A 26501-nucleotide genomic window follows, 5' to 3' on the forward strand; every position below is an offset into this window, starting at 1 on the left:
TTATCCTGAAGTTACTGTAACAATTTAATGCCCTCACAGGTTTTTGCATTATAGTAAGACCTTACGAAACAAATACCTTATTGTGCATTTCACATAAATGTCATGGAATTATTGAATACACAGTAATTTCTACCCATTTTTTAAGAACATTTTATAGTAGTTCTAAGTTTCACTTTCCCCTGTTGGATAAAGCTTACAAAACCCCGCCCTCCCCAATTAGCTATGGCATTCTTGCTTTGAACTGATACCTTACAACCTACGTATGTTTGTCTAAATAATTTAAACCACAAGGTGCAACATTCTGGCACATTCTGGTTAATATATGATACTTTCATTTTGTGAGCTGCACATAACTGCATAAAGATGCAACCAGTGGCACCATGAAATATCCTCCAAACCCTTGACTGCTCTGCTGATAAGCAGTCAACACTAAATAGGCTCCCTAGGTAACTGAAGTATCCTCTCTGTCTTGTGCGCATGTACAAGGCACTTCTGAAATGCAGCACAGACAACTTCACATTTAAAACAAAAAAAGTCAAAAATAAGTCTGCTGACCACAGTAACCGAACTAGCAAAATGCTAAGCGTTACCTGTATTGTTTTCTTTTCTTTAATATAAAAAGTATAACTGCAGAGGTCCAATGTACAAATACAAAAAATTGTGCAGAATAAATGCACCATAATACTGTACATACAGTGTAAACCGTTCAACAAGAATGATTTAAATATACCTGTTCTTCTCCTGACCTGGAAGACACAAGAATAAAATTCTGTAACTCTAGGGCATGTGCATAAACTTTCTGAGAGCTTGGATTGCTAGCCAACAGTATCCCTGAAGATAAACAGAGTCAAATGTTTACTTAATGAAAGTAATTATTCAGTGAATTGCTGGTTATCATTAACTAAGGAAAAAAATACAAGTTCAGCGAACGTTAAATCCACACAGAGGTCTTTCCATCCCCCGATTTGCTACTGGCACTACTTTTGTTTGAGCCTGCTTTGGATTTCTTCTCTCTGGAACTGCTGGGATTGTTTTGGTTATTATAGGCCTGGATTGCAAGGTCCAGACGTTCCTGAGCCACTTTAATCTCCCTCTGCAGATTTTCTAGGTCGGCTGGAATGTTTTCTTCGTTGCTCCCATACTGCTGCTCCTGAGCTATATTAGCTTTGTTTTGCTTGTAGGCCATTTTGGCATTGGACAATTCAGTATATTGGATTTGATCTGGCTTGACTGCAATGTTATAGCCAGGAGGAGCAGATGGAGTATTCCAAGTAAAAGGGTAGTTATAGGTACCGGAGTCTTCCAGCTCTTTTCTTTTACTGTTTAATGTGTCTCGGATTGTACCAAATCCCAAATGGAGCATCTCCCAGACATTCAAAAGTAAACACAGGCAGCTTACGCCATACATTATTAAAAGGAAAATGGTCTTTTCGGTAGGCCTTGAAATGAAACAATCTATCTTGTGTGGGCATGGTTTCCTGCTACATACAAATGTGGGGCTGACTTCGAACCCATACAAAAAATATTGACCAACAAGAAAGCCAACTTCGAACATAGTCCTAGACAGCAGCTGCAGCACATAGATTTTCATGAGCCCATCCTCGCGAATTCGCCGCCTGCCATCGTGTTTAGCTTTAGTGAGGGCTGGCTGCTCCTTGTTCTCCCGCTCACTTTCTAGCTCTATTTCTGGGTACATCATTGGATCTTCTTCGTGGTCATCCTCTGTCTCCTCCAAGCCACGGTGTTGTTTCCAGCGCATTGAAAAGGTTTTGCTCCTGGTTCTTTTGTCAGGTTCGTTATGTTCCACCATTCTGGCAATTTTATGAATGGCATAGCCTAAATACATCACCGATGGAGTGGCTACAAGAATGATTTGAAACACCCAAAATCTCACATGCGAAAGAGGAGCAAAAGCATCATAGCAAACATTCTCACATCCTGGTTGTTCCGTGTTGCACACAAACTTGCTTTGTTCATCATAATAGATGGATTCCCCTCCCACAGCAGTAAGGACAATCCGAAAGACAATCAAAACCGTCAGCCAGATTTTGCCAACAAATGTTGAATGATTGTGGATTTCCTCTAACAGACGGGTCAAGAAACTCCAACTCATGGTGGTCAGATCGTTTTATCTTAAAAAAGAGACACATATTAAGAGTTTAAAACACTCAGCCCCAATACTGCCAACATTTAATCAAGAACGCAAGGAAATTTTATCATCCATACAAAAATTCTACATCTGAACTCTTTTGCTGTCTCACCTGTTATCCAGAATCTCTACCAGCCAAAATTTGCCTGAAGAATCTAAGTTTCCTTTTTAGGTTTTCAAGAATGCCACTACAAATAGAGAAGAAGGAGAAAAAGTTCTTAAGTCTCAATCCACAAACAACTGTTTCACAGGTTATTACAAAAAGGTGGGATAAACATGCTGATGCTTCTGTACCTCAAATTTGAATAAAACCACTGTTTACACGTTTAGGTTGAGATTCTCATAGCAACCTATGGGATATGAAAGCCCAATTATGCTGAAATGTAATGGGAATTGAGTATCCAGAACTCAATGTGTACTCTCACTAAAACATTTCATCAACTCTCTTGTACACTTGCATTTTAAAAAAAAGATTTAACAAAATCCACCCATTTTGCCCTTGAATTGTGAAAAATACAGTATAGAGAAAGCCAAATAACGCTAGTAACAACATCCTTACAGACAAGAAATTGTAGCAGAAACACAACTGCACCTTTTCCTCAAGGAGGATTTTATTCCAAGGCCTTATTCCCAAGCCTAATAAAGTCAATGTGAGTCTTTCTATTGACTTCAGTGGATTTTGAATTAGGCTCCTAGTGAAGCTAACGTAAATGTAACATTTTCCATTCATTGCACAAAAGATACCTAAGAAGTGCCTACTCTGATAGGAGTCACCATGAGATTAATAGGCAGTGCTAGCTAGGGGGAAAAAACGGAAAAATGTAACAAATAGGAAAAAGGGAAATCAATAGCAGTCAGTAGAAATTACTAAATTTGTAAAGTATTTTAGGAACAAAAGAAATCCTAACAATGGTACGGGCCCATTACTAGGTAGAGATGATAAAACCGTTAACGATGATGAAGTAGCATCAGAGGGGTAGTGGTGTTAGTCTGTATCCACAAAAACAACGAGGAGTCTTAAAGACTAACAGATGTATTTGGGCATAAGCTTTCGTGCATAAAACCCCACGTCTTCAGATGCATGGAGAAATGATGCAGAAAAGGTCAAAGTGTTCAATAAATATTTCTGTTCTGCATTTGGAAAGCAGCAGGATAACAGACTCACATCACAAGGATGACAAAGTATTTCCAGAGATAAGCTGGGTGAGGTAATATCTTTTACTGGACCAACTTCTGTTGGTGTAAGAGACAAGCTTTCATCAGGCTACACAGAACTATTCTTTAGATAACCAAGGATGTTAAACTATATCTATTGAGGATAAACACATTTAAATTAGCAGACCCACATAATCCGCACCCAAAAGTCCTACAAGTGTTGACTGAGGAGATCTCTGCCCTGCTGATGTTAATTTTTAATAAATCTTGAAATACTGGGGAAATTCCAGGAGACTGAAAGAATGACAATGTTCTGCCAATATTCAAATAGGACAAGCTGATGACCCAGGTAACTGGAGACCAGCTAGTCTGACATAAATCCTGGGCAAAATAATGGAAAAAATTGATACAGGATGCAATTCATAAATAATTAAAAGATATGAATATAATTAATGCTAGTCAATATGGTTTTATGGGAAAAGGTCAGGTCAGACAAACCTAATTTCATTCTTTGTTGAAATTTCAAGTTTGGTTGATAAAGGTAACTGTGCAGCTGGAATATACTTAAGACATCTGTAAGGCATTTGACTTTATACTGCATGGCATTATGGTTAAAATATTAGCACTATACAACACCAAGAGAGTGCATGTTAGATGGATTAAGAACTGGCTAAGTAACAGATCTCAAAACGCAGTCACCAATGGGGAATCTTCATCAACTGGGGTGTTTCTAATTGGGTTCCACTGGAATCAGTACTATGCTTTTCAACATTTTCATCAAATTAAAATTTGCAGATGACACAAAGATTGGCAGAAGAGTAAATAATGATGAGGACAGGGCATGGATCGCATGGTCAGTGGGTCCATTCAAACAAAATACATTTTAATTAGAGTGAATAATTGATTTTGTGGTTCAGGGGCCAAGCCTAACCTCTCCTCCAACCTCTCAAATCGGCTTTGACCAAAATGGATTCCCTGCCCGCCCCCACCCTTTTCTAAAACAGACAAACAAAAAACGGAAAAATTCTGTTTCGGGTCAAACAGAATGCTTCATTTGACCAAAAACTATATATATTTTTTTGTTTCAGGTAGTTTTCAGGTGTTTTTTTACCCTTGTTTAATCAGCTATATTTCAAAATGAAACCCCATTTCATTTCAAAATAGTCAAAAACAAACACTTCAAAATGCAAAGTCAAAACATTTAGTTTTGAAATGGTCAAAATGAACCATTTCAACTTTTTCAAAATGTTTTTTCCTTTTTTTATTTCCAAATCTGATCTGAATCTGCGAATAGTTTTGATGCCCTGAAAAATGCATTTTTGGGGCAAATTTACTGTTTCTCAAAATATGTTCACCCAGTTCTAGCTTTAATATAGCCAAATGCAAAGCTGTACATGTAGGCGCAAGAAATGCAGGCTACACATACAGAGTGGGGGACTGTATCCTGGAAAGCAGGAACTCTGTAAAGGATTTAGAGGTTATAGCGGGCGAGCAACTCAACATCAGGTCCCAGTGCAATGCTGTGGCAAACAGGGCTACAGCAATCCTGGGATGTATATACAGAGGACCAATGAGGAGGATTACAGAGGAGATTTTACCTCTGCATATGAAAAAAAGCCAAACAAATGGTTTAAGAGTTGGAGAAAATGTCTTACAACCGAGAAACTTCAAGAGCTCAATCTATTTAGACTCGCAAAAAGAAGACTGAGAGGTGACTTGATTACAATGAATATGCAGTAAATGGGGAGAAAATACAGGGTTACCAAAGGGCTCTTTAATCTAGCAGAGAAGAGCATAACAAGAACCAGTGGCTGAAAGCTGAAGCCACACAAATTCAAATTAGAAATAAGGCACAGTTTTATAACAGTGAGGGTGATTAACCACTGGAACAAATTACCAAGGGAAGTGCTGAATTATCCATCTCTTAATGTCTTCAGATCAAGACTACAGGCCTATCTGGAAAATATGCTTTAGTCAAAAACTAGTTATTGGGCTCAACACAGGGTAACACTGAAATGTAATGGCTCGGGACATGCAGGAGGCCAGAGTAGATGATCTAATTGTCCCTTCTGGCTTTAAACCATACAAATCTAGTTACCTGAGAATTTTGACTGTACAGACGGACCATGTATGATGCTAGTTAGTATCTTGGTAGTTGGCTAGTGAGCCACAAAATGTACTTGCTTTTTTTTTTTTTAAATTGATGACATCTCAACTCAGAGCAAAATTTGGCCCTAAATTTACTTTAAGTAGCCACAATATACATCTGAAATGAATTCAATGAAGCTACACCAGTGTAAATGTGGAGTACAAGCAGAATTTGGCCTTTAGTTTCCAGACTGCATCAATGTTCATTCCAAGTTCCCAAGAGCTGAAAACAGAGAAGCCAACTTTTAAAACAGACCAGCTAACAGTATAACAGAGGAAACTGGATCATTAGTTTTAGAAGACATTTGTCGTGAAATCTAGCAAGTTTATGTTAGTTAAAAGTCCCTTCAGTTGCTTTTCCTACCCCACCGCCAATTTTTTTTGTGATTTTACAACACATTTTTTTAAAAAAATTCTCATCTTGCTGTGTACCAAAACATAAATAACATGGGAAACAGACTAATTGCACACAATGCTTTTAAATGTAAGCACAATGAAAATTTCTCTCTCTCCATGATCTGTCAGATACAGTGATCATAGTTGTGAGAAACAACAAGAGATAAAAAAAATTACAAATAGAAATGTGATTTTTAAGTTGACGGTATCCTTTAATAGCCTTATGAAACTGGCTGCAGCTACAGAATACATGTCTCTGCCTTTACAATATGTATACTGCAGGACTCAGCTATAACCTTCACATACACAATGTACACTTAATACTTTCCAGATTTGCTGTTCTGGGAACATTTAACTTAATAATTCTCTATTGTTTGAAACAAAGGCTTATGGACAGTGACACCCATCTGAAAAAGGCAAATTGTCAGCAATTTCCACTAATTTACGTCATGCCACGCAAGGCATTTGAGAGAGACCTTCACTCCTTATATTTGTCATAAGTTCATAACACCACTTAGAGCTGCTCAGAGCAGCAGAGTAGACGATACAAACAGCACGATCTTTTTCTCTGGCTGCACGTTGGTCCCGACCACACCTTTATTAATCAAATTTTGCCTCCCTGCTTTCAGATGGCACCCTAAAGGGGAACTGGAAAATGGACTTGGCATAAACACTGACTCCGGTGATGGGATGAATTGTTGTAACACTCACTGGCTGTTTGCAGTGATGTATAACATTAGCTCCATTATCCACAGAGTTTGCTGAAGAAGTAGGAGCTTGGAGAAATTGGTCAGGAGTCAACACTCTATGGGTCAAATCCACTGCCCTGCCCAAGCCTGACTAAATGGGCTTGGAACAAAGGAGTCCTGCAGCAACTGGGCAGGGAATGGAATGTACCCAGTTCCCAGGCTATGGAGTAGAAGCAGAGCTGCTCCACACATGCCCCTATGTACGGAGTCCAGCCAACAGACCTACACGGTTATACCCTTCCCTGTATATGGAGTACAGAAGGCCCATGGACCTGGGCAGACACAGGTATGGCCCTCGTGTGGACCTCACCAGATCCAGCCTCCCGTCCCCTGATTTCTAAGCCATATGTGACCAAGAGGCCTACCTGACCAAAAGGGCTGGTGGATCTCCCTGTGTATTATGGCTGGACTTTCCAGAGGAGCCTAAGGGAGTTCGGCTGCCAACTCCCACTGAATTTTAATAGGATATGAGCACCTAACTCTCTGTACTACTTTGAAAAGTTCAGCCTTAAATAGTAAGTATGGGTGTGTGCTCATTTGCATCGCGAACAAGCAATCATTTAGGAGGAAGGCACTCAACTAAGGGGATTCCTTCATCATCCACATCTTATCACATCTTCTCCAATTAAATTAGGTCCATTCATGTTCTTCAAATCATATTCACTTCATTTTGCTTTCAAACAATTTAGCAGCTGTGTGCTGAGAAGAACGTGGGAGTTAACATTTGGTAAGTTCATTGGTAACCAATTGAGCTTCCAAGAAATGCAGAATGAAATCTAATTGCCCCCAAAGGCCAATTAAAATGACTAATCATGACTATTCATTCAAATCTCATTTCTATTCAAACATCAGAGATCACAAGATGTACAAGTGCTTGAGAGGAAGGAAAGTAGCTTCCTTTTCTTTCATTTAAAAATTAGTAAGATCTTATTGCTCATGAAGAGAGGGAATAAAAGTCATTGGCTTGTGCTGAACACAATACAGGCACTGTGCAAGCTTCCCCAACACAGCGCGGCCAACAGGCATCTATCTTGACCTGCAATTCAGTGCTGGGTCCCTCCTGAATTAGACAAGCGGAACTGTGTAGGAGTTTTGCAATGCTGACAAATGGAGACAGGGATGAGACAATGTAATATTATTAAGCTTCCTTCACTTAAAATCAGAGAATATTAGGGTTGGAAGGGACCTCAGGAGGTCATCTAGTCCAACCCCCTGCTCAAAGCAGAACCAATCCCCAACTAAATCATCCCAGCCAGGGCTTTGTCAAGCTGGGCCTTAAAAACCTCTAAGGAAGGAGATTCCACCACCTCCCTAGGTAACCCATTCCAGTGCTTCACCACCCTCCTAGTGAAACTTGTGACATGAAATGGGATTTGATCCCAACTCTCCATAATCCCTGGCGCCACCTATCCCAGAGTTGTTAATTAAAGTTTATGATTTTACACAGCTGAAATAGATTCATGTAAAACCAGTTGCTAAACCAGTGGAAAAAAATTCTTTGTTTCTGTGTGCTTATATAACATTTCTGACAGAGGATTCAGCTACTTTTTAAAAAAAAAAACAACCCTGTTTTTCAAATAGCTGGGCTATTCAGTCTATCTTGCAAGTCTCATGTGACATGCAAAAAACAGAAAAGGGTTCAGAAAAAGCCACACTGTCAATGTCTATTTGGAGAAGATTCCTGAACAAACGTTTGACAACTAGATTTATTCTGCCCTCATATTTGGGGCATTTTAACAAGGTTCTGTTGATTCCCTACATCATTTCCCCACAGTTTAAAGTTGTATGTTAAATTATGAGACCTTAGATCCCATCCCATAAGACTTTAAAACGGGATATAAATGGGTTTTGCAAGGAATAGATTTTTATGAATAAATGTTTGTAAACCTCAATTTCACTGTACATGCACCAAGAGATAAAAAATATTTTCAACAATAATGGAAATTTAAAGACAGACAGAAAAATGTTGATTGAGAACTTATCAGAGTTTGATTTAAGCATATTTACTTTGTATATTTTGACATGTGATGGTGACAATTTGTGCTTTAACTTTTCTAAAACTTTTCACTTGGCTACTCTCTACTGTCATTCAATAACTGTCTGACTCTCCACAGTGTCTGACCCTCCATAATTTGCTGCAACTGTGACGATGTAAATTGACAAAAATAGGGAAAAAATGCTTTACAATAAACATCTATATTATCCGTCAAAACTTTTAAAAAAATAAGTAAATATCAAATTCTGCCAAGCCTAGATAGAACCATGAAATACTTTTAGTGTCAAAAAAATAAAGGTCGAGAACACGTCTTTCCTTTTTGAACAATCCACATTATATAAATCAGATTAGAACACAAACCTACATTTACAGCTATGGAATGAACCTCCAAGTAGCCTGCTGTGCCCTATAAGTGAACTAACATGGATGAAAAAATGGTCTTCAATTTAGGAATGCTCCCCTATAGCTCAGGTAACACAGTTCACATGAAAGCATTACCTACTTCATTATGTCCAAAAAGGTGGTTTCCAGTGCAATGTGTGAGGAAGAATAATAACTCCCAGTAACAAAAAGAAATTGAATATCTAAGACTCCTGTCCATCATGATGCAATTAATTCTGATTTTGTGTGAGTGTGAGCGTGAGAGAGAGAGAGAGAGAGAGAGAGAGAGACAGTTCTTTTTGTTCCTCCACCCAATCTAACCGCTGTGGGCTCCCCACATGAGAAGAAACCCCCCACTCCCGCTCTCTTAAGGTGCCTATCACAGGGCTATACACACACAGAGAGAATCCAAGTTTCCCAAAACAGGCCCACACAACAAGCACATTTCAACAGCACAGGAACAAGCTCTACAGAAACCTGTTCACATCTAACTATCAAACTAGGAAGAATCCAATTCTCCAGCAGCTTGGGAGAAGAAAACCCATGGTGAAGATGAAGTATTGGTACCTGCCAGCACCTAAAACTTCTGGGTATATTTACTGTCTATCTGGCAAATCTGACTTGAGGCAGAAAACAGAAGGTGATCTTTCCCCTCAGTTTCCTTGTAATTGCTATCCCACAGTAATTTACTTCATTCATTCATTCGTATTTTGATTGTGGCAACATGAGCTCACAGCGCAGTCTCTGGACACATTCGGATGAATGTCCCCAACCAAGCTCTTAGCAACAAGTTCTTCACATCCAGACCATCTCAGGAAGATGCCTGCTAGTCAGCAAGCAGCTCCCACTAACCGACAAAGCATGCAAGGAACCTACATGGACAACCCCCTGCCTCCAGTCTCCAAAACAGTTGTCAGCACCATACAAGATCCCAAACGTCGGAAGTTACACAGGGACAAAAGGTGATATCATTTAAGTCGTCAGGCTTTATACAAGCCACCGCCAATTGCATTCAGAAGTGAACAGCGAGCCAGTGAAGCACAACTGTCATGAACTCAGAAAAAAGTCTGCACACTCAGAAAACAGCTTGCAGAGTTGTGTATTAGCTGAACCTTCTGGATGGTCTTTGAGGGTAGATGCAAGGATCGCAAGTTGCCACAGTCCAGTCTAGAGGTGGCAGAGGCACAGAGAACCATGGTGACATCTGCACCCGAAAAAGTTAAATTCTTCCAGCCAAGCAAAAACAGGAAAAAGCTCTGCTACCTGGCAATCGAGGAGGGGAGAAGAGTTCAAAAGAATGCCTAGACTGTAAATCTCTGATGGCCATATGCTCTCAGCAGAGAGAACTGAGAGCACCTGAGAAATCCACCAAAGGCTTCCTCCTCCCCAGAAGCTTCATCTCCATCTCCCCAGAGTAAGCTTGAGTCAGCTAACCTGCATCCATGCCCTGTCTCAGTCATGCACCAGGAAAAGGAGACTGCACGGGCTGGATGTGATGAAAGACAGAGCCCAATGACCGCAGCACACCGAGTGCACTGCAGCCCCAAGCCCCTCTCATTATCTCCCAAAGGGGACCCTCCTGTGTGTTAAGTATGGATGATGATACAGGCCTGCAGAAATCCACCCCACGAGGCAGCTGAGCCAAATATCACCCCCAGGGACATTTCACTAGAGGGAAAGAAGCCGCAGAAGAGCAACTCTGTCCATTCTTGCCAATCGGCAGGCAAGTCACCAGCACCTCATGGTCAACTGTAGAGAAGACTCAATTGCCATGAAAGCTGACCCATCTCTCACCAGTTTACAATGGTCAAATAAATCAGTCTATGAACCACATACAGGCCTGAAGCCTGATTGGCAAGAATGGTGTGTTGAGAAAAATCAAGAGACCAGAGCTGCTTCACCACACTGTTCTCAACCACCTTCCCCACAAAGGGAACACCTGTCAGATAAATGACAGAACTGCCAAATTCAAGCAGTGATTCCCTGAGCAGAGCCCTTGGGATTGCTCAGGTGAGGGAAGCAGATACCCTCTGTATGAATATCCATGAGTTGTAGACCCCATATCCGTCCGGCCATGAAGCACAAGGTGTGATGGTGTACCCCATAAGTCTTCATGGGAATATACTTATGACTATATGTATGATCTAACTGGAATATGTTTTCTGCTACATATGCCATGTAACATATCTATGTAAAGGTTATGATCTACTGAATATATTCCTCCTATTTGTATGCATGTATCATTTTTGCACTTGAAGTTAGGAATATTGGCTGTATACTTGCTGAATTTCTATTGAAAAAGGAATATGCAAATTAAATGCCGAATCAAGAACCACTTAAGCCAACAATGAACTCGAAGACACCAATCCACATCGGAGCTTTCCCAGGAATGTGGCTTGGCTGGTAAGAAACTCATTCATGATGGACACGTGACTTGCCCATGTAACTCCAATACTCCATCTTGGAGCTGGACTTTGCATAGGAGAAAGAAGCCCTCCCCCCCACAAGAGAAAGTCTATTTAAACCCATGGGAGACCCCTCCATTTTGTCTTCAGCTGGCTAATGAGAGAGCCTCTGCACCCCCACGGATACCTGAAAGAAACTGGAACAAAGGACAGTAACTACAGGGGGTGTGAGTGATTGCTGGACCCAGACTAGCAGGAGACTCGTCTGTAAAAGGAAGCTCACTGGAACTGGTGATTTTTTTTTTTATTCAGTTTTCTTAGACACAGACTGGCGTGTTTTATTTTACTTGCTAATTCACTTTGTTCTGTCTGTCACTACTTGGAACCACTTAAATCCTACTTTCTGTATGTAATAAAATCACTTTTTACTTATTAACTCAGTGTGTGTATTAATACCTGCGGGGGGAGCAAACAGCTGTGCATATCTATCAGCGTTATGGAGGGCGAACAATTTATGAGTTTACCCTGTATAAAGTTTATACAGGATAAAATGGATTTATTTGGGGGTTGGACCCCATTGGGAGTTGGGCATCTGAGTGTTAAAGACAGGAACATTTCTGTAAGTTGCTTTCAGTTAAGTTTGCAGCTTTGGGGCACATGGTTCAGACCCTGGCTCAACAAGACCGGGTGCTGGGGTCCCAGGCTGGCAGGGAAAGCAAGGGCGGAAGTAGTCTTGGCACATCAGTTGGCAGTTCCCAAGGGGATTTCTGTGATCCAACTCATCACACAAGGCTTCTATCAGGTTGCAGCATTTATACCACACTCATTGCTTTGACATACGAGTGCTTTCTTAGCCTGATCCTGTTACCCAAAATCGGGCCAGCTAGTGAGCTTAGGGAGGACTAAAACCCACCAGAGTTTGGCAGAAAGCAACACATTTATTATACTGATAGCAAAGCTCAAAAGAAGGGAGGGGAGTCACCTTCACACTCGCATACTCATGCTCCCAGGACAGGCATGGCACTGGAGATGTCAGGATCCTTCAAAATAAGTGTCCCACAGCACAGCGATGGACGGTGCGATGAAGGTAAGTCTTCCCGAGGCACGATGGAATGCAACGCAGCAAACCACTGGCCAGGCGGTCCGGGCGAAGGGCCTTCACGGGAAGTACAAGCTTGTGAGTGCACTCCTGAGCACATGGCCCCTTCCCCTTTTTAAGGACCTGCTCCTCATGGCCTGCGACTAGAGATGACTTGGCCGCATCTGGTTGATCACGCTCCACCTCGGGCAGTGTCCATGCACTGGGTGTGTGAGTGCTGCCTAATTAGAGTCCCAGACATCTTGTCTAACTAGGAGCTCTTCTGATCTTCCAGCTGTTCAACCAGCCCATTCATCCCACAAGCATTGCAGGAGGGAGGGGGAGAGGGAAGCCACTTCACAGGTATTCAGAGAGGGAGAGGAGACGGGGCAGGAGGAGAGGGGAGTGTAACAGACCTTTTGAGCATACAGGTTATACATAGCATACAGATCACTGATGCTTCTACAACAGATCCCGCTCCCACAAAGACAGCCAATCGGGTGCTAAAAAGGTGCAATTTACCTGCAAATTTTAGTAGAGAAGTTTGACTGCATCTGAGCAGCCAGCCTGGATTTAACAGGCTACCCGGCACTTTGAAATCCCTGCTGGTCTAGGCTTTGCAGGAAAGGAAAACTTTCTAAGCCTCTCGCACAGCACAGGACTGCAAGACTCCTTCTACAGCAAGCACTGAACTCTGAGCAGGATGGCTGCCACCAGTGAGAGGAGCTGAATGGCCTTCTTCACAACTGCTTCATCGCCTGCAGGTTGTTTGTATATCAAAATGACTTATGAGCAGCATTTGAAGGGAGGGTAAAAGATGACTACGCTGTCCTACCAAACCATCAGCAGAGTTTTCTAAACCACACTGTATCCTACACACATAACCGGTGGGTGCCATACAGCACTATATGGACAACGTGTGTTTACCCATGGATTGGGCACCCTTTCCAAAGTTCAGTACAGGTGCAAATAATTTAGTGGAACAAGAGGAGATTAGCAAAACAGCAGGTTGGGCAAGCAAATCATCCATTCCTTCTGCAAAAATATTAGCCTGCTACCTCAGTTTCCAAGTAAATGCTATTAAATACTAGAATTAACTGACACTTCACCTCCACTTGCTTTGTTTTGGGAAAAGCAAATATAGTAAGCTGGAGCTGTTGCTGGAGTATAGTCAATGCTGGGACACACATTTCAATTTAACAGGAATTTTAAAACCTTCATTTTCTAAAAATACTCAAAAAACCCACAAATATGGAATGCAAGCATTGAGTAATATTTGAATTTTTATGGTAGGTTGATGAAAAATGGGTGGAGACTAAGAACAAAAATTTCAAAATTACCACTTTCTAAAAATCTGATTGAGCATCTGATCTTTTCTGGACCCCTTTTACAACAAATCTGAAATCCTAAGCTCTACACCATATATTGTTCTTCGTGTGCTAATTACTACAATATCGGTTTTGCTTTGGCTGTATTTGTTCATCTAATGATTTTTCACTTTTCAAAATAGCTGAAAAGAAATGCGCCACAGGGCAATCAGTTGTAGTTAGAACGGGAAGAAGGAAAAAGACCTTCACGGACCATATCTTGTAGCCTGGAGAAAACTACAGTAAGGTAGGAGCCTAGATTGTGTGAGTTCAAACCTTGCCTCTATTAACTGCTGTTTATATTGCCATGTATTTCACCAACCTTATTATTAAGTAAGGCCATGAAACCTACCAGCAACCTCCAAAACCTTAAAGCATATTAACTTCCCAACTGCACAGAATGTGAGACAGTTAGATGCATTGATTTGCTGATACAAGAGCATATGAAGTCACTGCTAAGGTTTTGCAGCACAGTGCAAGCTGGGGGACATACTGCTTTTAGGAGAGGGAAGTGAATGCTTTATGCCGGAGTGTGTTCCCAACAGCACTGTAGGTAATGTGAAAATGTCACGGAAGCCAAGAGACTTCTTTAATTTCTTATTTCCATGCTTTCAAGATTTTGGGTGAGTAGGGTGTATCCGGATACAAGCTTAACACTCCCTAAATTAAGTTTTTGCTTGTGTATATACACTATACTTCAACGCCACATGGAACAGAATTACTGCTTAGTAAGATTATTATCCAACTTCAGCCTCAGCACAGACACACTGTGGAGTCAGGGACACAGAATTTTAAGTGCTGGCCAGATCAGATTAGCAGTTTGTCCTTACAAGAGGGACTTCACAAACACACAACCCAGAACACAGCGAAATCTTTTAAAAACTCAATTTGGATATTTAAAAAAATAGTGGCAAACGTACATTCTCTTGTCAGACAACCAAGTTTGAGATCCAGGTTGTCCTCAGTCAGACCAGACACTTCTTTCCAAGACTGGGCAGGTTTACACTATGAAATATGGATCCCAATAATCTCCCACTTGCTTTACAACAATAAAAATTTAAGAGGAGATTGTAAAGATAGAGAAAAATGTTAAAACATTCTAGACAAGCTAGTTTTTGTTCTAAATGCTTCAATATCCATCCATGCTATTTGTTGTAACACAGTACATGTGTATTTACCAATAATTTGGAAGAGGAGCAGCATTGGTCTGTCCAAACTGATGTAACTGTTTTCTGATTGAGACATCAGCAACCCTGCTTAATACAAAGACGATCTGAGCCCCGGCCACATTTTCTGCCTCATTCACTCTGAAAGAGAAGACAGACGAGAGCTCTTCATCCATAATGGCTGCCAGCAGGATGTGGGAACAAGGAAGCACTGATCATCTGTTGGTTTATCATCTCTAAGGCACCATCTACACTAGGAAATTTCCCCTTGCCTGACTTGGTGGAATCAGGTCTCAATTGTATAAGGGTGCTGAAAACAGGCTCCTTCCCATCACTTCATCTCTGCTACCAGGGCAGCTGTTTTGACCACCATTTCAGGGGGACCCCTTGCTGATAACCATTATCAGCAATGGGTTAATTTCCTAGTGCACATGGGACAAGTCACAAGTAGATCACAAAAGACAGCACCTCCTCAGTATGCATGTGCTAGACATAAAAACAACATACGCAAACCAATCAGCTGGAGTAAGACAATAATAAAGTTAAAAACAATCGTGCCACTGGTAGACGAGTCACGCTTATTGGATTAGTTTGCTTAGCGACTGAATTTCACTTCCCTCCCCTTCCAGAATGTAGCACAGGGATTCGTTCAAGGTAATATATACACAGCCCTGAACGTCAGTGAAAATAGCCACATTTTGCTGACACTGAGGTCAGTAAGAATTCTGCCATGGACTGCAACAGGAGTAGGATCAGGCCATTCCGTAAAACAAGCTGAATTGCAGCACGGAAATGTTGAGCTGAAGAGATGGAAAGTTCCAGCGAAGGGAGCAGCAGGAACATGGAAAAAGACTTGATTTGGGAGCAGGACTAGGGAAGATAATTTTTAGACTGATGGAGTGAAAGTGAAGATACTTGCACACAGTTTTTTTGTACACTTGAATTTATTTTTTAATAAAGTATTTTTATTTGGGTTCTGTTGAAGTTTTCAGTTGTAAGAGTATTTCCACTTCTGAACGTGTTTTAACCTCAGTATCTTTGCATTAGCCTGGGTATCTGTTTTAAATAGATGTCTGCTTTTAACCAAATGTGTACACGTATTTTTAAAAATACTTGAAAAATGTTTGAAGTGAGAACTGGGAGATTATTTTTACTTTAATACAATCAAAAAGGAAGTTGTTTTATACAAGAGAGCACAGCCCTGAAGACAAATGTATTCCATGTCTGTAAACCCTGGTCAGTGTTAACTTTGTACTCATCCTTTCAAACTAATACAACTGTTTAACTGGGGAGGGAGTGGCATCGTCACCCTGACCTCTTAAAAGTGCCTCTTCCAATTAAATGGCCTGATCCTACTATCCTTACTCACCTGAATAGTGCTGACTACTTGCACGAGTAAGGTTTTCAGGAGTCACCATTAACCCTTAAAATAAAAAGTACACACACACCAGAAATTCAATGCATCATTCAGGTCCTTTGGATGGCACACTGTTATATAAATACATACCATGAGTTAACGGTAAGAGACGGAATGAGAATGCAGGGTGGTGTGATGTAAAGCACTTTATAAATGGTGATTAGATACACAGATGCTTCATCAACGAGTTAGCAATGGCCACATTATTCACAAGTGGCCAAGTCATGGGTGAGTTATTCAGAGCTCCCCAAATGAGTGCCAATAAAGCCATTATGCCAAACGGTACTATCATGTATTCTGTAGATGCCCCATTTTTTAGAAATACTTCACAGTTTAATTTTTCTTTTAAAAAAAAGCATAATTATTTTTCACATCCCTTCACCTGTAAAGCCCAGGTCTTTTAGTAACATCAATCCAACTGCCAGACAGAGAGAAAAGACATGTAATAAATTTAAGAATCCTCTAAAAAAGCGACCTAAAATTGATCTTCCTAACATAGTATCATACTACTAAAGTCTAATGTCTCAGGAGTTTCCAGGAACCTTTCAAATAACAAAGTGCCCAAGTCCAGCCCTTCATCAGCCATTGAACTATATTAGACTCATGGACTTTAAGGTCAGAAGGGACCATCGGTGACCATCTAGTCTGATCTCCTGCATATTGTAGGCCACCAAACCTCACCCATTCCTGAAACAGGCCCATAACCTCTGGCTGAGTTACTGAAATCCTCAAATCATGGTTTAAAGACTTCAAGTTACAGATAATTCACCACTTATACTAGTTTAAACATCAGAGGGGTAGCCGTGTTAGTCTGGTTCTGTAAAAGCAGCAAAGAATCCTGTGGCACCTTATAGACTAACAGACGTTTTGCAGCATGAGCTTTCGTGGGTGAATACCCACTTCGTCGGATGTTTTGCAGCATGAGCTTTCGTGGGTGAATACCCACTTCGTTGGATGCTTGCATCCGACGAAGTGGGTATTCACCCACGAAAGCTCATGCTGCAAAACGTCTGTTAGTCTATAAGGTGCCACAGGATTCTTTGCTGCTTTTAGTTTAAACATGACTCATGACCTATGCTTGACTCATGACTCATGATATCTATTACGTAGAGAGGTGGTGGAATCTCCTTCCTTAGAGGTTTTTAAGGTCAGGCTTGACAAAGCCCTGTCTGGGATGATTTAGTTGGGAATTGGTCCTGCTTTGAGCAGGGGGTTGGAGTAGATACCTCCTGAGGTCCCTTCCAACCCTGATATTCTATGATTCTATGCTGCAGAGGAAGACGAAAATCCCCTAGTGTGTTGGCCAATCTGACCCAGGGAGAAATTCCTTCCCAACCCCAAATATGGCGATCAAGTTAGACCCTGTCACTGAATGTCACCAGTTCTGCTCCTCTTACCAGTACAAATTTCCACACTTGGAGTATTGAGTCTTCTTTACTCCCCAACAGGCTGTTTCTTGAATGAGAAATGGCAACTGTTTGAAGCTGTTGAGAAGTTTTAAAATAGTCCTAGGGGGCAAGGATTAGTGTTTAGAGTACAGGTGAGACTTGGGGCAAAGGTGAACAATAACATGCAATGTATCACCAAATATGTGGTGTTTGCATAAAAGAGTTTGGTGTGTAAGACTTGCTGATTGCCTGTTATGAAGTTTACATTTCCTTTTGAGTACTGGAGCCCAGACAAGTACCATAAGCTGCTGTTATAATTCGGTTGTCTGACAAACCTGTATCTAAAAAGGTGGAACTAATTTCTGTTATAGTTGAAGACCAATCCCATGTCCTTATTTAGGCAAAACTTCTGTTAAGAAAGGAATGCAGGATTTATCCTCATTTCCTGTGTGGAAATTTAGATCCCAATTCAACAAGTCACTTAAGCACATGCCTAACTTTAAGCTACCGACATCAATTGGACTAATTAGCTGGATACGTGCTTAAAGACCTTTCTGACTTTGGGCCTTGGAGGTGAACTAAAAGGCACTGAAAATAGGTATTGAAAATGGAAGTATTCACAAGTTAATCCCAGTCGTGTAAATGGAACTGCTAATGTTAAACTTGCCCTGGACTAGATTGTGTGTCTGTTTTGAGAAGCATCTGTTCAAGTTTAAGCATATAAAACATTTTTCAGTCCAATGATTCCATAGGGAAATGCCTCAAACATCAGCTCAGCTCACTCAAATTTTTCACTGAATTTCCCTTAATACAGCTATGACCATAAATACACTATCATTATTTCAAATAGATCTTTTTATTTATAGGGTTAAAAAAGAAGCTTCTAATTCATTTTATCACATAAATCCTGAGATGTTAATTTAAACATCACCACTACTTAAAAAATAGTCCATAGTCCAATATGTTTTATAACTAGCCTTTAACTAACCAATATACATTTTCAGCAGGTAAAATGCAGTTGATTTTTTTGCTACTGTGCAATGGTAAGTATTGTATCTTGCTGCAGAAAAGCTCTGAACTTTAAATTACACACACAATCCTCCCTCCAAAAAGTTTTACTTCTGAAAATATCACTTCATTAGAATGTCACTGTGCTCTATTACCAAAACACACTTGGCAGCATGGTAATTTAAAATAGTTCATAAAGACTTTGTGGTCCTTTGCCCTTATTTTTCATTTTATGATTAAATTTAGAGTATTTGCAATAGCTGATTTCATGATTCATTTAATTTTTTTCTGAACCTCAAAAGACTTCTGAAAGTCAAAAAGACAAACTCTCACCTAGATCCACATGCTCTCTAGCCCCCACCCAGAACACACACCACAACTTAACAAAACGTGTGCAATAATTCAATCCTTATCAGGCATACACAGTCTTTGTCTAAGAAAGAATTCCTCTTCATAAGTTTTGAAAAGTTGGATTGGTTTGAAACACAGCGAAAACCATCCTAAGAGACCACTCACAAGACTGACAGAAACGGGTGGCTTAGCAGAAGTAGGTCTAGTATCAAAATTACATGCAACATGTTTGGAATCTTTGATGGTCTCTTAAAACAGATTTCTCTATAATCAAATAAACAAACTTCCCAACCCTATCAAAAGAAGTTCATTGTTGGACCAAGACTTTGCATGCGACATTTCAATTCAGAGCAAAATGTTACAGTCAAATTACAGCTACTCAAATAGAAAAGAGAGATACTGAAAACTGAAAAAAATTCCTTTCACAGGAGTTGTAGACACATTCCTAATCTTGATGTAATTCAGCCAAAAGGCTCTAAAATGGTGATCAGTCTGAATGTACAGCTGACTTGGTTCATGAACAGCACCTGCACCTTTGCTGTCTCCTGCATACCCCTGATTGAGAACCACGGCCTTAGAGCCTTTAGCACTCAGTTCCAAAGACTGTCAGGCCATAGCTGGCTTAAACCCATTCTGATCTGCCCAAGCAAAACTTGCTGCTAGTGATGTTTCAAAGTCTTAAAATAGCTGCTAGCATATTTATATCCTTCTTTCATCTCCCCCCCGACACACACACCCATCCTTGCAACTGGACCACAGAATACACAGCTCTCATGGGTACAGCACATAGCTTCATTACAAGGAAACCAAAAAAAAAGTTGTTCACCCCAAACCTACACCTCCTGGCCAGCCCCATATGTGCTATACTACATACAGAAACACAACTTTTCCCAGCTTGCATTTTAAATTACTCCACTAAGCTTTATACAAGTCAGATCAAATACCTACCTCAGTTCAATGAATTTTGGGGAGAACAGGACAGACTGTATGTACACCAGTCCTTCAGGAGGTCGCATCTCAGAGCAGAGAGTACGCAGCTGAGTACTTCCACATTTCCTGTCTAGGCACACAGAGAAGTCAGACGGCGCCTCTGTGACTAAACCCAGGTTGGGAACAGTCTCCTCTCTTCTTAGAACAGGGGCTCTCAAACTGCGGGTCGGGACCCTTCAGGGGGTTACAAGATTATTACGTGGGGGGTCGTGAGCCTCCACCCCAAACCCCGCTTTGCCTCCAGCATTTATAACGGTGTTAAATATATAAAAAGTGTTTTTAATGTATGGGGGGGGGTCACACTCAGAGGCGTGCTATGGGAAAGGGGACACCAGTACAAACTTTTGAGAACTACTGTCTTAGCCTATCACCATTTTAACAGTTTTACATAAATGTAGTAAGATAAGGTGATTTAAGGTAGCTATTTGCAACCTGATTTTGGTGCTGTTGGTAGAATTTTAAAATTTGGGGCCAAAAGGTCATGAGATCAAGTTCCCACACTGGGATCTGTATTTGCACCAAATGCTTGCAGGCTATTTTGGAGGGCAGAGGTGGGGATGGGGAGAAGCAACATAGATGTGCTTGTAGAAGTGCATCCTTGCATGAAAGAGTATTAAAGGTCCGTCTGCTTATCACTGTTCCGATGGACATTATAGACTTCTTGGTACGTCTTGAAACCAAGAGAAAGTAACCCTGTGATTTGGGGCCAATATTCTCTACCAAGCAAAAAAGCAAGTGCTAATGCTGAAGGCTGTGTTAACATTACCCAATCCTTACATTACCAGGATATAACATATTCCCTCCAATGTCAAAACATATCTATGTAAGTAAACGTTGTTCTACTTAGAAAAGGAAGAGATTGCATTACAACCAATTCAGAGATATTCAAGGCTTAAAGTCTATATGCCCATAATCTGATATTTTTTGGCCTATGTACTGCTAGTTGGATTGTCTGCTTCCCCAGACAAACTGCAGCTGAGTACTTATGGGGGACACATCCTGAGCACCAATCCACTGCCCCCCCATAATCGGATACAAATACTTAATGCTAATACAGAAGTTTCACCTCCCATGATGGCCAAATATCCTATTTAGTTTCAAAAAGAATATCTAAAATCCTTTTTCATCTATAAAACTATAGCTTTGCACAACAAAAACAGCCCACATCTATGGAATAGCTACTTGGAAAGATTTACAGTCTTGGTTCTTAGTAAAAAACAGCTCTGATAACAAAAGACATTTCACAATTAAATTTTCTAGACTCCTGCACTTTTTGGCTCAGGAATATATCCACGTTTAGTCTTAATGTGTGTCAGCTGCTTAGGTTTTCCATGCAATCCTTTCTCTCTGCTCACTAAGCAAGCCTTTTTCACATTTAAAACCTAAGGGAAAGATTTTCAAATGGCAGTTAGCCACTTAATTCCTATTGATTTTCACTGGTTAGGTGCCTCTGAAATCTTCCCCTAAATCTAGTATACGTTACTCATTACCCCCTGCAACTTCCAATTTTTTGTAAATGTTAACAGTTAATTTTTAATAGCCCAGAGAATTAATTTGGTAAAATAACCTCTAAGTTGTTGACAATTCAAATGATCAAGTTACATCAACAACAGCTAAGTAGGGCTCTTTGGTTCACTTTGGAAAGTTTTCAAACTAGAAAAACTATTGTAGTATTGTATCTGGCCCACACTCATCAGCTAAGGTTACTTTTAAAACTTCCTTTTAAATAATAATCATGAAGAACAAATTCAAAACAGCAAATTCCAGCCTGCCTTTTGAACTCTGCTACAAAAGAGCATGATCTATAAAAATAGCTTTGACAGGGCTGATTTCACTAGATACATATCGTTAAAGCTTCCCTTTTACCTCTGTGATCACAATAGGCTGTTGTTGAAATTGCAGCACACTTGAAACCAAAATTTCACAAAGTAAGAAAAGCGGATTGGATTTTTTAACAGAAAGAGAGGGGAAAGACAGAAGCAGCACAGAATTATTGCTAAAATTTACTCACGTGGTTCACTGGTTCCTAGTGGAAAAAATATTAGACTCAATGCGAGGAGACGTCAAGTGTTGTACCAAAAGGACAAAGACAAGATACTCAAAATTATATTGTTGAATGTGGAGAAATAATAATCTGTGAGCATCTATTTCAGCTAGGAACAGGAACACGGCTGCTACTCTGAAACCTATTTCAGCTAGGGTGAATATTAAAGTGCTCTTGAAAAAAAAAATTGACAGAAGAAGCTGAAACACAAGAAAGTCATTTTCCAACACTGTTATTGTTTGAGAACCTCCTAGCACAGCCCCCTTCCTCCTCCCCCTATATTGTGCAGACAAATTGCAATGCAAGTCAGAACAACTCCAGGGGGATACCATGGGTTTTCCTCTCATACTGGAGCCTGAAAACCTTTATGACAATAATCAGTAATGATGAGAAACACAAACTCCAGTCTCTTTCTAGCTCTATCCTCTCCCAGCCAATTATTTCAGCGAAGTAGTTTAGGCAATAATATTTCATTAATCTTTTCCCTCCCCTCTAATTATAGCAGATATCTCAGACTCCATGTGTGCAGGCATAGCTACTGGCAAGCAAAATGCAACCATGGCAGAGACACTGAAACAAAGCTGTTGAAAAAAATACTGCCGATCTATCACCAAACCACACCAACCCACCAGCACCACCACACCCTAACAAATTCAACCCTCACCCAAAAGCACAATCTCTTTGCAACTGCAGGTGGCTTGATATGTTTCTTTTAAGCACAATCCCTCCTCCCCAATTCAAACAAGAATTTAAATCGTTAACATTTTTATTATCCTAAAAGCAACCAAAACAAAAAAAGAAACCAAAACAAACTTGCACTCACTTCACCTGGTCTCACTGGGGCTTGAGCGTGAAAACAAAAGGGGGACAGGATCCTAGCTGAAAGGAGTGATTGTGAACCCCAGAAAATAATGGGGAGTACCCAGAAGGAAAAACTGTTTTCCTAAGGAGATGGCTTGCTCCATCATCACATCATCTGTACTTCTGCCATGCTCATTCTGGATACACTAACTCCAGCTTGGCTCTCTACTGCTCTCAGAAAGTTCTTCCAAATTTGCTACTTTGGCTTTGTCTACACAACGCCGCTTTTAGCGACAGGGTTATGTCGCTACAGCGGTGTCACTAAAAGCAGCGCGGTGTAGTCGCTGTTTGTCATCTCTCCTGAAACTTCCACCGCCAACGAGTGCTGTTAGCGTTAGAGTGCTCCTGCCAACAAAAGAGCTTGTCACACCAGCGCGTGTCGTCGGCAAAACTTTTGTCTTTCGGGAGTGTGTGTGTGTGTGTGTGTGTGTGTTTTAACACCCCTGAAAGACAAAAATTTTCTCGTTCAGTTGCTGGTGTAGACATAGCCTTACATTCCTTCCCCCTCTTTTGCATTAACTAGCTGAAGACTGTTCGTAGCCCTACACTTTACCTATAATCCTCGGTTGCTATAGGGTTCCTAAGAAATGCTCTGAAAAGGTTTGGAACTGTGTTGGATTTGGGCTCGTTTCCAAACTATACACATTTATAAGAGACAAGAGGGTCCCCTCTTTTCCCTCCCTCTCTTCAGTCCTGTCTCTGACAAGGGCCAACTCCCTGCATGAAGCTCATCCGTATGGTCAGCAGGGTATTTCCATGCCATACAGGGCCCTACCCCTGCGGTCACCTGGGGGTCTCTGTCCACCCTGTAACTGCAGTGACGGTACTAGCCCACTGGGGGGCGTAAACAGGAATATTTCCTCCCCCCAATAAAACACACTAATAGTTAATGGGGACGCAAGCACTTGCCTGGTCTGCTCCCGCCTGGCACTGGCCCTGCTGAGCCGCATCCCCACTGGACCCGCAGCGACCAGGGAACCGCTGGGAAGTTTAATGCTTCAAAACTCACAGGACGGAGGCAGCTTGTAAACCACCCTGAGTCCCTGACACACACTTGATGTCCCCTCCCCACCCCCACCAGTTTCACTGCCCCAGCCAACCCTGCCAGCCCCAGTGCTCCCCAACCCTGCCAGCCTCAGTACCCCAAACCATCTGTCAGTCTCACTGCCCCAGCCAACCCCCCCAACCCCACTGCCCTCCAACCCTGCCAGCCCCAGTACCCCCACTACCCCTACCAACCCCACTGCCCCAGCCAACTCTGCCAGCCCCAGTACCCCAAACCATCTGTCAGCCTCACTGCCCCAGCCAACCCCCAACCCTGCCAGCCCCACTGCCACCCAACCAGCCCCACTGCCACCCAACCCAGCCAGCCCCAGTGCTCCCCAACCAGCCCCACTGCCCCCAACCCTCCCAGCCCCAGTACCCCAACCAGCCCCACTGCCCCCAACCCTGCCAGCCCGTGCTCCCCAACCCCCAGACCCACTGCCCCCCACCCGTCTGCCAGCCCCACTGCCCCAGCCAACCCCCCCCACCCCACTGCCCTCCAAACCCCCCCAACCCTGCCAGCCCCAGTACCCCCACTACCCCTGCCAGCCCCACTGCCCCCATTACCCCCACCAGCCCCCGCACCCCCGCTACCTCTACCAGCCCCAGCGCCCCCCAGCCGGCCCCGGCGGGGTCCCCCGCTCGCTCACTCACTCGGCCGGCGGCTCCAGGGCGCGGCCCGGGCGGGGTCTCTGGCCGGTCCGTGCCCGGGGAGGGGGCCGGGAGCCGCCCCGCATCGCTGCCCTCGGCCGGCCGGACCCAGCGCTCGGAGCCTCCCGGGGCCGCCCCCCGCCCGGCGAGGGCAGCGGGGCGCATGCGCAGCTCCCCACCGGCCGCTTCGGTCTGCGGGGGGGCGGGCTGCGCTCCGGGCACACGCGGGCGGTGCACGGCGCGGGGCGCGCAGCGGTGGCCGGGTGCCGTGGTTTGCACACGCGGTGCCGGTTGCCTGTGCTAGGTGGTGTTGGCACGCGCGATGTCATTTGCACACAGTGCAAGGCGTTGGCACACGCGATGCCGGTTGCACAGTGTAAGGCGGTGTTTGCACACGTGATGCCGGTTGCACAGTGTAAGGTGGTGTGTGCACACGCGATGCCATTTGCACAGTGTAAGGTGGTGTGTGCACACGCGATGCCGGTTGCACAGTGTAAGGTGGTGTGTGCACACGCGATGCCGGTTGCACAGTGTAAGGTGGTGTTTGCACACGCGATGCCATTTGTACAGTGTAAGGTGGTGTGTGCACATGCGATGCCGGTTGCACAGTGTAAGGTGGTGTGTGCACACGCGCGATGCGGTTGCACAGTGTAAGGCGGTGTTTGCACACGCGATGCCAGTTGCACAGTGTAAGGTGGTGTTTGCACACGCGATGCCGGTTGCACAGTGTAAGGTGGTGTGTGCACACGCGATGCCGGTTGCACAGTGTAAGGCGGTGTTTGCACACGCGATGCCAGTTGCACAGTGTAAGGTGGTGTTTGCACACGCGATGCCGGTTGCACAGTGTAAGGCGGTGTGTGCACACGCGATGCCGGTTGCACAGTGTAAGGCGGTGTGTGCACACGCGATGCCAGTTGCACAGTGTAAGGTGGTGTTTGCACACGCGATGCCGGTTGCACAGTGTAAGGTGGTGTGTGCACACGCGATGCCGGTTGCACAGTGTAAGGCGGTGTTTGCACACGCGATGCCAGTTGCACAGTGTAAGGTGGTGTTTGCACACGCGATGCCGGTTGCACAGTGTAAGGTGGTGTGTGCACACGCGATGCCAGTTGCACAGTGTAAGGTGGTGTTTGCACACACGATGCCGGTTGCACAGTGTAAGGTGGTGTTTGCACACGCGATGTCATTTGAACACACAGCACAAGACGTTTGCTCATGCGATGCCAGTTGCCCAGTGCAGGGCGATTGCAAGTGCGATGCAAGTGGCCCTGGGCAAGGTGGCGTTTGCACATGCAGTGTCATTTGCACACACAGTGCAAGGTGTTTGCACACACAATGCCAGTTGCATACCACAGGGTGGTTGCATACAGGATGCCTGACGCATGTGTTTTTGTATATGGCAGGGGTTGGCAACCTTTCAGCAGTGCTGTGCCGAATCTTCATTTATTTGCTCTAATGTAAGGTTTCGCGTGCCAGTAATACATTTTAACCTTTTCAGAAGGTCTCTTTATATAAGTCTATAATATATAACTAAACTATTGTATGTAAAGTAAATAAGGTTTTTAAAATGTTTAAGAAGCTTCATTTAAAATTAAATTAAAATGCTGAGCCCCCCGGACCAGTGGCCAGGACCCGGGCAGTGTGACTGCCACTGAAAATCAGCTCACGTGCCGCCTTCGGCACCCGTGCCATAGGTTGCCTACCCCTGGTATATGGTGTCATCTGCACATTGTAAGCTCCTGGCTGACGCCAGTTAC

At 42.7% G+C, this 26501-nt stretch overlaps 1 protein-coding gene across 5 annotated transcripts; it reads right to left on the reverse strand.

The window, feature by feature from the left end:
• GJC1 (gap junction protein gamma 1) lies at window positions 1–24885 on the reverse strand. Of its 5 annotated transcripts, XM_039504036.1 has the most exons (4): window positions 24748–24876; window positions 15003–15131; window positions 2262–2337; window positions 1–2132 (listed from the first exon to the last, which is right to left on the reverse strand). In XM_039504036.1, exon 4 carries the CDS (start codon window positions 2111–2113, stop codon window positions 932–934), a length of 1182 nt encoding a protein of 393 aa, XP_039359970.1. In that variant the 5' UTR covers window positions 2114–2132; window positions 2262–2337; window positions 15003–15131; window positions 24748–24876; the 3' UTR covers window positions 1–931. The 5 variants fall into 5 exon arrangements, with proteins under 5 accessions (XP_039359970.1, XP_039359969.1, XP_039359974.1 ...); XM_039504035.1 differs by lacking the exon at window positions 15003–15131 and having other exon boundaries at window positions 24748–24885; XM_039504040.1 differs by lacking the exon at window positions 15003–15131 and having other exon boundaries at window positions 24744–24816.
• Window positions 24886–26501: the final 1616 nt, after the last annotated feature.

The sequence above is a fragment of the Mauremys reevesii genome, linkage group 17 (assembly GCF_016161935.1).
Source record: "Mauremys reevesii isolate NIE-2019 linkage group 17, ASM1616193v1, whole genome shotgun sequence".
NCBI lineage: Eukaryota > Metazoa > Chordata > Testudines > Geoemydidae > Mauremys > Mauremys reevesii.